Source organism: Passer domesticus, chromosome 8 (genome assembly GCF_036417665.1).
Source record: "Passer domesticus isolate bPasDom1 chromosome 8, bPasDom1.hap1, whole genome shotgun sequence".
Taxonomy (NCBI): Eukaryota; Metazoa; Chordata; class Aves; order Passeriformes; family Passeridae; genus Passer; species Passer domesticus.
In genome coordinates this window covers 26,173,302-26,188,918 of record NC_087481.1, presented here as the reverse complement: position 1 = coordinate 26,188,918, position 15,617 = coordinate 26,173,302, and the positions used below count along the sequence as shown (strand labels likewise).

The following is a 15,617-nucleotide window of genomic DNA, read 5'->3' as shown; positions in this document are numbered from 1 at the left end:
GAGGGAGCTGGGAAATCTCTATTTCTGCTCCTGTGCTCTTCCTGATGGTGGTCACTGCTGATGCCAACCCCAGTTTTCCCACTGTAATGCTGATTCTGGACATCTGAGTGTACCTGCTGGCCTTGAAAGTCCCACTGATGGTTGTTAGGGAGAAGGCAAGTCACAGCATTTCCGTGTGGAAAGGGAAACGTGTGGCTGTCCCTCAGTGCAGCTCTGTTAGTGGCAGAGGTCAGTGGCCATTCCTGGTGCAGTTCTGTTATAATTTTTTCTTTTACCATTCTATTTTATTCCCTTCACACTTCCCATGCCTCACTTCTTAACCAGCACTGCCCCAATGGTCCCTCGGTGCAGCTCTTTTAGATGTGGGGCAGAGACCACTGCTGGTGCTGTACTTTTATAACATTTTACACCATTCTCTCTATTCTATTCCTGATATTTCTTCCAGCCTATCCCCACTGTTCTTACACCCTTCACTGCCCTGACAATCCATTCATCCAGCTGTATTTGTGACACTTTGGCAGAGGGAACTGATGGTGCAATATTTTTTAGAATATTTTATACCATTTTATACCATATTTTGCTGCCATTCCTGTAATTCTTTTTAATCAGCATCACCACCCAGACAGTGCCTTGGGGCAGCTCTTTTAGTATTAGTGAGTGAAGGAGATGTGGTGGTGCACATTTTTATTCTGTTTATTTTATTCTCTCAATCTTACTGCAGCAGCACCTCACCCGTCCCTCGGTGCAGCTCCTTTAGAGACAAGGGGCCATCTCAGCAGGGGCTGCTGCAGCAGGGCAGGGGCAGGGCCAGGCACATCCCAACGCTGGCGGTGCTCGGAGTCTGTCGGCCTGTGCAGTTCAGGCAGATCAAATCATCCCAATTGTCAGAGATTTCCACCACCTGCTATTTCTCCCCTCTTTTCCTCCATGGATTTGACAGCTCTTGGTTTCCTCCCACTGAGCTGGAAAGCAAAATGCCCGCCTGCCCCGTGGCCATCCCTGCCACCTTCCATTGCTCCAGCCTTGTCCCTCTTTCTCTCCCCTTCACTTTGCTCCACTTTCTCCCTGCCAGCTGGCAGCAAAGCCATTTCAGCCACTGGCACCAGCTGCCTCCTCTCCCTCGCTCCCGTTTTGACCACTCGGAACTCCCGCAGCCGCCGTGGGGCCGGGTCCTGGTGCAGGGAATGATGGCAGCGATTCTTGGGCTGGGCCGGGCCAGGCCAGGGGCCCGGGGCAGCAAAACTGCTCTGTGCCTCTGCTGCTGCCCCTGGGCAGGCAACAGAGCACAGCAGGAAAGGCTCGGGGCTCTCAACAGAGGCAGCCAGAGATCTCTCACCATCATGGGCTGAACAGGCCCAGAGCTGGGACATTAAATTGAAATGAATTTATTATCAAACAAATCAGAGCAAGCCAGTGAGATGTACACCAAATCTAAAAAATGCACCTTCTCCACACTGTTCTGTCCTTCCTGGCCTTCACTTTGTCCCCAGTGCCCTCCCTCCCTCCTCCCCACACAGCGGCACAGGGGGATGGGGGTTACAGTCACGTCATGTCACTGCTTCCTCCTCAGAGACAAATCCTTGTCCTGCTCCAGCCTGGGATTCCTCCCACAGTCAGATGCTTCACAGCAGACAGACAGACAGCAGACTATTCTCCACAGTCAGGTGCCTGATGCCAAAAGTGGGATTCCTCCTCAGCACGTGTCAGCTGCGCTTCCTCTTTCAAAGACAGTCGAAAAGTGTCACATTCTGGCCACTTTGTGATGATTTCCAAGATCCCAGGGCGATTTGGATTTCCCATTGGAGCTTGTTGTGCAATGAGGGCGATGCACTCACTCCAGGCAGCATCAGAGGCAGGATGGATTGCAGAGCCTTTTCCTTTGCACACCCAGCCCAGCGCTGGCACTGGGCATGGATGAAGAGGCACTGAGGTGACCCTGAGAGCGAGGGCAAGGCACAGGGTGCAGCTGAGCAAGGACAGCCCTGGGCTGGGCTGAGAGGTGAAGCTGGCACTGCCCAGCATGGAGAAGGTCCTTTCTGCAGCCCCAGTTACAGGGGAGCCTGGGCCCTGCTGCAGACATACGGCCGCTCGTTTGAGCAGAACTCACTCCTGAATCTCTCCTCAGCCAGGTACACACAGTCGGAATTGCCGAGGACAGGAACCCTGCAGGGAGGAGCAGAGGCAGGCTGGCTGCCAGGGGAACACCTTGTGCCCTGTGCCCCAGGCCCTGCCCGGCTCCCCGGCACTCACCGGGAGCTGTAGCTGCTGCCGTCCCCCCAGTGCAGGCGCTCGCCCCGTCTGCGCAGCCCGAGCCAGTAATCGCCGTTCCCGCGGAGGCGGAAGAGCAAACCCTGCCCAGGAGAGAGGAGTGGGAGCTGCCCCGGCCCTCGGGGGGACCCGTGCCCGGGGCTGCCCCCGCCCGCCGGGGCTCCTTCCCTGCAAGGCCCCGGCCCAGGGCTGCAGCCCCGGCCCCACGAGCACCGAGCCCGGCCCAGGAGCACCCCCAGGCTGCCCTCAGCCACCCCACACCGCCCGAGCCCCTCACTCACCATTTCCTCCTCATCCTTCAGAATGGCCAGGGAGGCCCCGAGCTCCGAGCACCGTTCCTCAGCCTGCTCCCAGCTGCTGTGATCCCTTGACAAGTAGTAGCAGACCCCATTGCAGCCAACCCAGCCATGGGGACAGCACTGCCAAGTCGCAGGTGTCACTGGAACATGTGCTGCTGCTGCAGGGGGAAGAGGAGAAGGTGTGAGGATTCCCCTCTGCAGGGAGCAGGGAGCCCGCTCTGCCCCGAGGGGCTGGGCCCAGGCTGCTGCCCCTCTCTTACCTGCCAGCACAGCCAAGGCCACCCCCAAAGCCAGCAGCAGCAGCAGCAGCAGCAGAATCAGCAGCGCCGTGCCCACGGGATGGCTCCTGAAGCATTCACCTGGAGCAGGAAAGAGCTGCTGGCTGCCAGAAGCAGAGCCGGCCCTGCAATCTGCTCAGCCCATGGCCAGGGAGCACAGCAGGGACCCCTCAGCCCGTGTGGCCCTCACTCAGCTGGCAGCCAGAGAGCCAAGAGCCTGGCCACAGGCAGGGACACAGCTCTGGGGACAGCCAGGGACACAGCTCTGGGGACGGGCTGCAGCAGGAGAACTGCACAGCCTTGGGGGCAGCTGGGGCTGCTGCTTCCAGCCACTGCTGGGGCCCAGCAGAGCACCAGGCCTCTTCCAGACCTCGGGAAACAGCCACACACCTGCCAGCCCTGGCCTTGGCAGGTGACACTGGCCCCTCCCTAGAGGCCCCAGGGGTGGCCCTGCACTCACCCAGGAATCTTCTGAGGTCCCTTTTGTGTTCAGTGCTGGTTGCTGATGTGCCCTGGGGGTCCAGGGGTTTCCTCACACTCCCATCCCTGGTGCAGAATCCATTCTCCACATCTTCACTCACTGCTCGCTCACAAGTGGCAGCCCCCTGCTGATGCCAAGTGGCTTCTTGTGCCCCAGGCGAGTGTGGAACCCCGGCTGCTGGTCCCTCCTGGGGATGCTGGGGCTTCTTCAAATCTCCATGAATGGAGCAGAATTCACTTTCCTCCAGCTCACAGCCAGCATCTCCCTGACATGAAGAAACAGCACCTTGCTCCCAACGCATCAGGGGTGCTGACAGATCCTTTCGGCCGAATCGGTCAATCAGCCTTCGGGAGCACAGCCATTTCCGGCTCGGCGGCGCGGCCGTTTTGCTCCCCGGTCCCGCTGCGGTCCCCTCTCCCCGGCGCTCCCCGCTGCCTTCTCCGGGATCCGATCCTTCACCGTTCTGGTGCCTCGCGGCGCGCGTCGCTGCCAGCCCCGGTTTGCAGCATCTCAACCCACGTCCCTTTCGCTCGTCTGAGCGCAACGCAAACCGTGGGTGTCGGAACGGCATAGCCCAGGCCGGCCTTCCCCTCCTCATCCCGAGCCCCGTGCGGGGGTCGCAGCTCGGCTTTCCCCCCACCGCCGCCCCTCGCTGCCGCCTGCGCTTTCCCACTCTCCGATGCTCGGCTTCTCTCGCCGCGGCACAGCGGCTCAGGTGCCCTTGGGCGACCTCACTTCCCCACTGTCACTCCCCCGCTGAGGCGGGGCGGACTTCCCCGGCACTTGCCGAAAGGTCTTTGTCTATGATTACTGAAGCCTCACGCACCGTGTTTTAGAATGCCTTTAAAACGTGTTGAAGTGCTTTTTTAAAGGTTCGGACTAAATTCCAACGCAGCCAGCACAGCCGCTTTGGTCCCTGCCCGTGAGCACGGAGCGGCTCCCGGCAGAGAGCGCAGCGCCGCCGCCGCCATCGCGCCGCTCCTCCCCGGGGCGGAGCGCGGCCCCGGCGCGATGGAGGCGCTGCGGCGGCCGGCGCTGCCCGAGGACGCGGTGCGCTACCGCCTGTTCGCGGCGGCGGCGGCGGGCCCGGGCGGCGAGGCGCTGCTGCGGCGCTGCGCTCAGCTGTTCCCGGTGCCTTCGCCCCGCTCCTGCCGCCTGCGTGTGGCAGCGGCAGCCGCTCCGCCTGCGCTCCGTGCCGCGCCGCGGGGAGCCGGGAGCGGGCCGGGAGGCACGGCGGGAGGAGCGCCCGGAGCGGGGGGACTGCGAGGGGAACCCGGCAGCCGGGAACCGGGAGCGTGTGAGGGAGAACCGGGAGCCTGTGAGGGGAACCGGGAGCGTGTGAGGGGGATCCGGGACCGACGGCGTGTGAAGGTGACATAGCAGGCTCGAACCGGGAGCGCGTGAGGGGGAAGTGCGGGCGTGTGAGGGGGACACGGCGTACTCGAACCCGAGAGCGTCTGAGGGGAAACCGGGAGCGTGTGAGGGGGACCCGGCGGGCTCGAACGGGAGCGTGTGAGGGGCACCCGGCGGGCTCGAACGGGAGCGTGTGAGGGGAACCGAGGCCGTGTGAGGGGCACCCGGCGGCTTCCCAGGCTCTCGGTGTCGCAGCACGGGTTAACCCCGTGAGGCATCGGGTGCCACCTCCCTGCTGCAGCAGGGCCATCCCCGAGCACAGGACACAAGATTCTGTCAGCGGGGTCTGGAATATCCCCGGCGAGGGAGACCCGCAGCCCGTGTGGACAATCTGTTCCTGGGCACGGCGTTGCTGAGCCGCCTCTCCGCTCTGTGCCCCGTCCAGGCGAGACCCCGGCGCACTTGGGCGGCACCAGCGCGTTCGGGGATAACGTGGAGGATGAGTGGTTCATCGTGTACCTGCTCCGGGAGATCACCAGGGAGTTCCCGGGGCTGGCAGCCAGGTGAGGCTGAGCTGCTTGTGTGGGAGGGCTGCCAAGGGGCAGTGCCTGTGCTCTGGAGGTCCTGTTTTAACATTGCCCATCCTTGGAGGTGTTTCCCTATCCCATACCCATTGGAAGTGTCCAAGGGCAGGTTGGATGGGGCTTGGAGCAGCCTGGGCTAGTGGAAGGTGTGCCTGCCTGTGGCAGGGGACTTGGAACCAGGTGTTGATCTCTAAGTTCCCATCTAACCAACGCCTTTCTATGGGTCTATGAATATTAAAAAAAGCCAGCAGACATGGATTCAGAATTGTGTTGTTGTGCTCTGCAAGTCTTTTCCTACTAAATTTCCAATTTCTCCTTTGCCAGGATTGATGACCACGATGGAGAGTTTCTCTTGATAGAAGCAGCTGATTTTCTCCCAAAGTGGCTGAATCCTGAGAACAGTGAAAACAGGGTGAGTAAAACTTGTGTACAGCTGGCACGGTGGCCACAGTGGCCTTTTCTGTAGCAGCTGGAGTTTTCTTTTGCACCTCTCTCTAGCCAAGTGGTCTGACTGCCTCTGAACATCCAGAGTGCTGTCTGTCCCTTGCTGTTGCTCCCTTCAGGAGCACTCCTGTATCCAACAGAACTTTCTAGCTGTACTAGAACCATTTGGATTGTTTTCTTTTTCACCGTACTGTGGAGTGTTTAGGGCAGAGGATTTGCTGCCCTCAGAGCAGGGAATGCTCAGGGCTGGAGTGTTGCTGTCTCTGTAAGGACACAAGCTTTTTCTGGCACAGGTGAAATAATGAGCAGACACCTTCCCCTGGATATGGATGGTTGCTAATGGCAATGGATTAAAATGGAGATCATTAATTTGGTCATTAGCAAAAAATGGTTTAATTATTTTTTCCCCTACTCCAAGATTCTTAAAAGGGATGGCATACGACACCAAAATTGATTGCAAGTGTGCACCTGGAGTGTCAGGCCCATATTTCCTTTGTTTGAGGGAACAGAGTGAGGGAGTTGAGAACATTGCACTCAGGGCTTTTCTCAGGATCAGGAACCAGCAGAGGTCAATGTAGCCCCTGAAATAATGCTTTTAAATCCCTGGGATGCTCTGGAGCAGTTAGGTTATGCTGGTTCTCCTGAAGCACTTCTCTAGTTGAAGAGAAACCTGGTATTGTTGTTGTTGTGAAGGAAACAAGATGTATTTGATAAACTCGTTGCAGTTAAAACAGGGATTCTCACTGCTGGGATCGTGGTCTCTGCCTGTCAGAACCCGGCTGGCTCTGTGCACTCCGGCAGCCACAACAGGGGTGGGAGCAGCTGGGGCCTGGGCTGTGCCCACAGCTGGCCCCAAAGAGCTGCCAGCTCTGCAGTGCACGCTGTCACTGCCACGGCAGGCACCAGGCGAAGGAGGAGCTCTTTGTCTTGAGGTTCCATGGGGAAAGCTTGTCCCAGGGGGAGGGAGCAGGACAAAAGGAGCCCCTCGGCCTGGATTGGGAGGGGTTTTGTTCAGATACAAGTCAGGGGTGGATACAAACAGCTGAAAACAGGGAATGCTCAGGGGAGGAGTGAGGGGATCACAGCAACACCCTGGGGCCAGTCGGGGTAGGGGGAGGAGAGGGAAAGTTCACATGGGCCAATGGGGCATCGTGGATCAGGGGAGATCCAGGTGGGTGTTTCCATCAGGGATTGGCCCAGGGGTGAGTGGCAGGGAACATTCAGGAACAAGGGGCAGGGTGGCCTTGAAGACAGGCAGGGAAGGGACTGGAACAAAGGGAGGGGAGTACCTTGAGGGACAGCTTTAAGGGAGGGTACAACTTATGGACAAATCAACCTGGGAACGTCGAGGGATAACAGAGTGAATGAACCATTTAGAAATAACTTAATGGAACAAACACGAACCACAACAGTCAGGCTAATTGGGCTGTAATTAGCAGGAGCCTCCTTCCCACCCTTGCTGTCAATGGGTGTCACACTGGCCAGCTTCCAGCCAGCTGCAACCTCCCCAGTGAGCCAGGCCTGTTGGGAAATGATGGGGAGCGGCTTCTGAATCTCCTCTGCCAGCTCCCTCATCCCCCTGGGCTGGATCCCATCTGGGCCCACGGATTTATGAACATCCAAGCAGCTCAGCAGTTCTCTGAGTGCCTCCTCCTGGATCTCAGGGGGCCCGTTCTGCCCCCTGACACCATCCACCAGCCCAGCAGGACACTTGTCCTGAGGACAAGCTGTGTTCCCACTGAAGGCCGAGGCAAAGAAGGTGTTGAGCACCTCTGCCTTCTCCTCATCTGCAGTTACTGAGTTCCCTCCCACATCTAATAATCAACATTGGTTGGTCTTGCCCTTCCTTTTACCATTAGTATATTCGTAAAAATGTTTTTTATTATCCTTTACAAAAGTTGCCAATTTCATTTCAGACAAAATTTTGGCCTCCCTGATTTTTTCCCTGTATATCCTGGCAACCCCTTAAATACTTCCTGAGAGACCTGACCCTCCTTCCACAGATGATACATCCTCCTTTTATCCCAAGCTCCTTCAAAACCTCGTTGCCCATCCAGGCTGGGTGTTTGCCTCGCTGACTCCTCTTTGGGCACACAGGGACAGTCTGCTCCTGTGCCCTCAAGGTCTCTGTTTTGAAGCATGCCCACCTTTCCTGAACTCCTTTGTTTTGAGGGCTGCATCTCAAGGATCTTTCTGACATAATACCATGCCAAAGTCTGTTCATGTTGGCTGTGCTCCCAGAGGTCTCTTTTAATCGAGCGCTGCTCAGTGAATGGTGGAACCACTGCACCGCTCTCCTGCATGACTCACAGATCCTCACACAGCTATTTTTTGTTTCACTTTGGGAATGTTTACTGATGCACTATTTTTAGAATATTTTTTAATATTCTCTGTATTTTATTCCCTTCACTCATCCCAGCCATTCCCATGACTTTTTTTAACCAGCAATGCAGCCCCCACAGTGCCTCAATGCAGCTCGTTTAATATAACTAGGTGGAGGAGACCAGGTGGGGCATGTTTTAATTCTGTTTATTTTATTCTCTCAATCTTACTGCAGCAGCACTTCCCCCGTCCCTCGGTGCAGCTCCTTTAGAGACAAGGGGCTGTCTCAGCAGGGGCTGCTGCAGCAGGGCAGGGGCAGGGCCAGGCACATCCCAACGCTGGCGGTGCTCGGAGTCTGTCGGCCTGTGCAGTTCAGGGAGATCAAATCAATCCCAATTGTCAGAGATTTCCACCACTTGCTATTTCTCCCCTCTTTTCCTCTATGGATTTGACAGCTCCTGGTTTCCTCCCACAGAGCTGGAAAGCAAAATGCCCGCCTGCCCCGTGGCCATCCCTGCCACCTTCCACTGCTCCAGCCTTGTCCCTCTTTCTCTCCCTTATACTTTGCAGCATTTTCTCCCTCCTCCTCTCCCTGCCAGCTGGCAGCAAAGCCATTTCAGCCACTGGCACCAGCTGCCTCCTCTCCCTCGCTCCCGTTTTGCCCACTCGGAACTCGCGGAGCCGCCGTGGGGCCGGGTCCTGGTGCAGGGAATGATGGCAGCGATTCTTGGGCTGGGCCGGGCCAGGCCAGGGGCCCGGGGCAGCAAAACCGCTCTGTGCCTCTGCTGCTGCCCCTGGGCAGGCAACAGAGCACAGCAGGAAAGGCTCGGGGCTCTCAACAGAGGCAGCCAGAGATCTCTCACCATCATGGGCTGAACAGGCCCAGAGTGGGGACGTTAAATTGAATTGAATTTATCATCAAACAAACCAGAGCAAGGGAGTGAGATGTACACCAAATCTAAAAAATGCACCTTCTCCACACTGTTCTGTCCTTCCTGGGCTTCACTTTGTCCCCAGTTCCCTCCCTCCCTCCTCCCCACACAGCGGCACAGGGGGATGGGGGTTACAGTCACGTCATGTCACTGCTTCCTCCTCAGAGACAAATCCTTGTCCTGCTCCAGCCTGGGATTCCTCCCACAGGAGGACAGTCAGATGCTTCACAGCAGACAGACAGATAGACAGACAGACAGCAGACTATTCTCCACAGTCAGGTGCCTGATGCCAAAAGTGGGATTCCTCCTCAGCATGTGTCAGATGTTCTTCCTCCTTTTCCAAGGACCATCCAAAAATGTCACATTCAGACCAGTTTGTGATGATTTCCAAGAGCCCAGGGAGATTTGGATTTCCCATTGAAGCTTGTTGTGTGATGAGGGCAATGCACTCACTCCAGGCAGCATCAGAGGCAGGATGGATTGCAGAGCCTTTTCCTTTGCACACCCAGCCCAGCGCTGGCACTGGGCATGGATGAAGAGGCACTGAGGTGACCCTGAGAGTGAGGGCAAGGCACAGGGTGCAGCTGAGCAAGGACAGCCCTGGGCTGGGCTGAGAGGTGAAGCTGGCACTGCCCAGCGTGGAGAAGGTCCTTTCTGCAGCCCCAGTTACAGGGAAGCCTGGGCCTGCGGGACCCCGAGCTAAGCCGGCACGGCCGCTGGGGCTCCCTGGCCGGAACACGGAGCGGCTCCTGGCACAGAGGCAGCGCCGAGAAGCCTCGGCCCCGGAGCAGGCAGGATGCGGCGCTTTCTGCCCCCGCTCGGCGCCCGCAGCGCTTTGGGCTCCCAGGCACCTTCAAGTTCACGCCGGGCCGGCCCCGAGCCGGGCACGGACACCTCCCGCCCCTCGGGGCAGCGGCCCCGAGCCCGGTGCCGCACGGCCGGGAGCTGCCCCGGGCACGGAGCAGCCGCCTCCGTCCCAGCCGGAGCAGCCGGGATGAGCCAGCGCTGCCGCGGCCCCGGCTCCAGCCCGGCCATCCGGGCACGGAGGAGACCGCGGGCAGCCGCTCCCTCGGCCATCCCAGCGCAGGGGGGACACGGGGGCAGCCGCCACAAGGAACTCGCCAGAACCCCCCGTGCCCCTCAGCGCGGCCCCTCCGCCCGCAGCGAGCCCCGGGCTGGGGCAGCACCGACCGCGGGTCCCACCTGGGCTTCGGCCGCCGCCGAGCTCCGCCGACGCCTCGCCGGGCTCCGGGTGTCGCCGCCGCTCCGCAGTGACACGAACACTCAGCTCGCGGCCGCGGCAGAGCCCCCTATTTATTCTCTGTCCGAGCCAGGGTGGGGTCCGGCTTTTGGCAATCAGCGCACCGGGAATGGAGCCAGTCCGGGGGCTGCGGGGAAGCGAACGGATTTTGGCAGGGAGCCTGAGAACAGCTAAAGGTCAGCCCCCGGCCAACTGCGCACAGAATGCTGCCGGGGTGCACGAGAATCCGGGAAAGCCCTGTTGGGAGCCACGGCTCTCATCCCGTGTTTGCAGAGCGCGTGAGTCACAGCTGGGGAGGGAGCCTTCGAGGGGTGAGATTTTCTTAGAATTGTTTGTAAATGGAGGTGGGCTGGCGGGAGATGTGCTGGTTGGAGGCCTCCTGGGACACGGTGGTCATGAAATTACTGTGTTCTCAATATTTGATGATATCAGGAGGATCATCAGTAAAATTTTTACATTAGACTTCCGGAGAGCAGACTTGGGTCTATTTAGGAGGCTTATTCAGAGTTCCTTGGGAAACAGCCCTTAAAAACAAAGGAGTCCAGGAAAGGTGGGCGTGCTTCAAAGCCACTGTCCTCTGGAGCCCAGGGTAGCTCCACGATGTTGCGGGGGCAGTGGCAAGAGTGGGGAACCGGCAGGGCCCATCCAGAACCTCTGAGCTAAATGCCCAGCACTTGAGATCCCTGGAGGCTCAGCAGAGAGCAGACCAAGGAGACAGGAGAGGCTTTTCTGCGCTGTAAAGTCCGCCGGTTTACTGTGAAGGACAAGGGGAGGGTCCACGGGAGAGAAGTGCCAGAGGGGAGCACAGGCAGAAAGAGCCCCAAGCACACCTATACACAGGATTTTAAAATCTTGCAGAACAGGGTGTGGATGCAACAAGACTACCAATGATCAATCTTCCAGGCATGGTTTTTAGGGTTACAAAAAATCAGAACAAAAAGGGGGAGAGAGGAAGTCACAGGAACAGATTTTCCTGTGCCAAAAAATTAGTAAGGCAAACATCCAGCCTGGACAGGCAATGAGGTTTTGAGGGAATTTAGGAATAAAAGGAGGATGTATCAGCTTTGGAAGGAGGATCAGGTTTCTCAGGAAGTATTCAAGGGGATTGCCAGGGTATGTAGGAAAAAAATTAGGGAGGCCAAAGGTCAGTTTGAACTTAATTCAGCAACTTTTGTAAAGGATAATAAAATATGTTTTTAACAAATATATTTGTTAAATATAGGGTAAGACCAGCTTTTGTTCTCTTTTGGATGCAGGAGGAAACTCAGTGACTGCAGATGAGGAGAAGGCAGAGGTGCTCAAGGCCTTCTTTGCCTGGGCCTTCAGTAGGAACACAGCTTGTCCTCAGGACAAGTGTCCTGCTGGGCTGGTGGATGGTGTCAGGGGGCAGAACGGGCCCCCTGAGATCCAGGAGGAGGCACTCAGAGAACTGCTGAGCTGCTTGGATGTTCATAAATCCGTGGGCCCAGATGGGATCCAGCCCAGGGGGATGAGGGAGCTGGCAGAGGAGATTCAGAAGCCGCTCCCCATCATTTCCCAACAGGCCTGGCTCACTGGGGAGGTTGCAGCTGGCTGGAAGCTGGCCAGTGTGACACCCGTTGACAGCAAGGGTGGGAAGGAGGCTCCTGCTAATTACAGGCCAGGGAGCCTGACCTCAGTGCCCAGTGAGGTCAGGGAGCAGTTCATATTGGTTTCCTCAGGCAGCACTCAGGGGATGGCCGGGGTATCAGGGCCAGCCAGCAGGGGTTTAGCAGGGCTGGGCCGTGTCTGACCAACCTGGTCTCCTTCCATGAGCAGCTGACCCTGCTGCTGGTGCAGGAAGGGCTGGGGATGTGTCTGTTTGGGCTCCAGCAAGGCCTTTGGCCCTGTCTCCACAGCTCACTGCCGGAAAAGCTGCAGCCCAGGGCTGGCACTGAGCACTCTGTGCTGGGCTCAGACCTGGCTGGAGGCCGGCCCAGAGAGTGCTGCTGAGGGTGCAGCATCCCGCTGGGGCCAGGCTCCAGGGGTGTCCCTCAGGGCTCTGTGCTGGGCCAGCTCTGCTCAGTGTTTGCACTGACCACAGGGATGAGGGGATTGAGGCTTTCATTGTAAATCTGCAGAGGAGCTGGGATTGAGCTGGGAGCTGTGTCCATCTGTTGGAAGGCAGGAGGGCTCTGCAGGAAAACCTGCAATGGTTGGATGGATGGCAGAGTCCAAGGAGATGAAGTTTAACATGTCCAAGTGCCCAGTCCTGCATTTTGGCCACCATAGTCCCTGCAGTGCTCTGGGCTGGGGACGGTGTGGCATTTTGGTTACCATTACTCTCTGTTGGTATAAAGCAGTTAATAGCCATATGTTTTGAATTCGTAATGTCTCTTGGGGTGGAGGCTTGCATGTATTTCTGGTCCCTAGGATTTTTTTGAGATCTTAATACCTCTATGGTCCCTAGGTTTATTTTCTTATCCAGAAATAGCTCTAGTATTGTCCCTAATACGTAGTTTTTACAGTAGAGGGACAGTGACCAGAATAGCTATTCTGCTGGGCTTGGTGGTAATGATTTGTAAGAAGTTTATGAACATGCTGGAGTCTGTTCCAGGTATGAATGGTTCATGGCTATGCTTCTGCACCCAGTTTCTTAGAGGAGCAGCGGGGGATGAGGTTTTTCAGCCTTTGCTTTCCTTCTTCTCCTCTGAATCTCTTACCTCCCTACTGGAGAATGTTCAGTTTCCCCTGAATGCTAAAGAGACAATCTTTCTGGTATTTAGTCTGGTAAGCTTCCTCTATACAGTCTGCAGCTTCTCCAGAATGAGGGCTGAGATTTCTAGAGGGGTTGATGAGACCTCTGACCCAGGAGTAAAATCCAGGCGTGGAGAATCCTGAGCGGTGTGGGAAATGGGAGGATATGGGCCAAATCCTGAAGGAATTCTCTGACCCTACAGTCTGGGACTTTCCACATGAACAAATTCAGAACCCAGCTGAGGTGGGGAAGTACCGGAAAGAGAAGTACCATGATGGCCCTAAGGAGAAAAGGATCATTGCAGTGAGCTGGGCCCTGGCATATGTTTATGTTTATCACTCACTGCTAGATACTGTAGGGCAGCAGACAGAGGAAGGGGAGCAGGGAGATAAATCAGCAGCTATCCCAGTCACTCAGGCTGCAGCCAACACCCCAGGCTCGAAGCCAGCAGCTAAACCACATAGTGAGCCTAAGCCAGCAGTTAAACCAGACAATAAGCCTCAAGCAATGGCTGTTGCTACTAGCAGTAGAAGTGGGAAGTGCACAGACAAGAGCGATCGACCAGTGGATGATGATGATGATGCAGGAGAAGGACCCTCGACGTTTCCTGACATAAAATCAGGAGTCAAAGCAACTGGCACAAGATCAGAAGCCAATATTGAGTCCTTCTCCCTGAAGGACCTGCGTGGCCTAAGGAAGGATTACACCCGACGATCTGATGAATCCATAATTAGCTGGTTAGTCCGCCTTTGGGATGCTGCAGGCGAGGCTACAATTCTGGATGGCACAGAAGCGAGGCATTTGGGATCCCTGTCACATGATCCTGTCATCGACCAAGGCATGATGAGGGGGGCTAACCCTCACAGCCTCTGGGCACGGGTCTTGGACAGTGTAGCACAAAGATACCTGTGTGCCGATGATCTCTACATGCAGCAAACACAGTAGAAGACCCTAGAACAAGGGATTCAACGCCTGAGAGAAATGGCAGTGGTGGAGATTATCTTCTCAGATGACATAACAACTAGGAATCCAGACTTGGTACCATGCACATCTGTGATGTGGTGAAAACTGGTACGACTTGGGCCACATGAATATGCTTCTGCTGTAGCTATCATGAAGTGGGATGACACGGATGAGACCGTGCTTGACATGGCAAAGAAGCTCTGAGCTTATGCAGATGCTGTGCATGGCCCCACACATGCCAGAATCGCAGCAATGGAAACATGTCTGCAGAGGTTAGAGGATAAGATAGAGGAGAATCATAAGAAGCTCAGAGAGGAGATTAAAGAAGACCTTCTCCAAATATCAGCAGTACGGGTCAGAGGTTCTGGTACCCAACGCAGACGTTCCCCAGATGGAGAGAGAAGGTACACCCCACGAGCTGAGCTGTGGTTCTTCCTGCGCGATTGTGGAGAAAACATGAGGCTATGGGATGGAAAATCCACCGCTGCTCTGGCACAACGGGTGCATGAATTGAAGGAAGACAGGACTCAGAGAGGAAGTTCCACCACAAGGAAAGCAGCTCCAGTTGCCCATAGCCGAACTGCCAGGTATGATGATGATGATGACGTGTCCAATCCCCTTGAAGGAACCTCCAAGACATATGCACAGGGAAAGAAGGATAACCAGGCTTAGAGTGGCCTTGCCAGATAGAGGCTAGGGAAAATCGTGTTTTCTGGATGGTGTGGATTCATTGGTCTGGCACACCAGAACCACAAGAGTATAAAGCTTTGGTTGACACTGGTGCGCAGTGTACCTTGATTCCATCAAGACACGTGGGGGCAGAATCCGTTTATTGCTGATGTGACAGGGTGATCAGAAGATTTCACTTTGGTGGAAGCTGATGTGAGCCTGACTGAAAACGAATGGAAGAAACATCCTATTGTGACTGGCCCAGAGGCCCCATGTATTTTGGGCATAGATTATCTGCAAAGTGGGTATTTCAAAGACCCAAAAGGACTCAGGTGTACATTTGGGATAGTGACTGTAGTGACAGAGGGCATCCAGCAATTGAATACCTTGCCTGGACTGTCTGAGAATCCATCCACAGCAGGGCTTCTGAAGGGAGAAGAGCAACAGGTACCAATTGCCACTTCCACAGTGCATCGTCGATATTGCCAATGCATTTTTCTCCATTCCTCTGTCAGCAGAATGCAGGCCTCAGTTTGCTTTCCCATGGAAAGGCGTGCAGTACAATTGGAACCAGCTGCCCCAGGGGTGGAAGCACAGTCCTACCATCTGCCATGGGCTGATCCAGACTGCACTGGAAAAGGGTGAGGCTCCTGAACATCTGCAATATATTAATGACATGACTGTGTGTGGGAACACAGCTGCAGAAGTGTTTGAGAAAGGAGAGAAAATCATCCAAATCCTACTGGGAGCTGGTTTCACCATCAAAAAGAGCAAAGTAAAGGCACCAGCTAATGAGATTCAATTCCTGTGGGAAAGACATTTCGTGCTGTTCTTGCGAGCCGCAAAGGCTTCCTGGAGGTAAGGTAAACCCCGTATCTTTCTCAAGGAACACATCAAGGCTATATCACTAACGTGATAGAAGAGGGAAACTTAAAAGATACCAACGTTAGCTGGATCACAAAATGATGTGGCTCCCTGGTTGCCTATTAGGAACTTTGTTTCTTTTTTATTACTGACAGCAACATATGTTTCTGTTAGGTAAATGTA

At 55.9% G+C, this 15,617-nt stretch overlaps 2 protein-coding genes across 9 annotated transcripts in view; one reads left to right on the top strand and one right to left on the bottom strand.

Moving 5' to 3' along the window:
• Positions 1-677: 677 nt before the first annotated feature.
• Positions 678-3,911, bottom strand: LOC135306238 (C-type lectin domain family 2 member D11-like). The gene is made up of 5 exons (XM_064429861.1): positions 3,306-3,911; positions 2,828-2,926; positions 2,550-2,725; positions 2,251-2,351; positions 678-2,163 (listed from the first exon to the last, which is right to left on the bottom strand). Exons 1-5 carry the CDS (start codon positions 3,895-3,897, stop codon positions 2,049-2,051), a joined length of 1,083 nt encoding a protein of 360 aa, XP_064285931.1. The 5' UTR covers positions 3,898-3,911; the 3' UTR covers positions 678-2,048.
• Positions 3,904-15,617, top strand: part of LOC135306246 (protein ecdysoneless homolog) — a 101,857-nt gene continuing 90,143 nt past the window's right edge. For 7 of the 8 annotated variants that reach the window (XR_010367058.1, XR_010367057.1, XR_010367056.1 and 4 more), the window contains exons 1-3: positions 3,904-4,697; positions 5,125-5,242; positions 5,588-5,675. The gene's annotated coding sequence lies outside the window, so the exon portion shown is untranslated. Of the gene's footprint in view, positions 4,698-5,124; positions 5,243-5,587; positions 5,677-15,617 lie in introns of all 8 variants that reach the window. The other variant, XR_010367053.1, reaches the window with a different exon arrangement.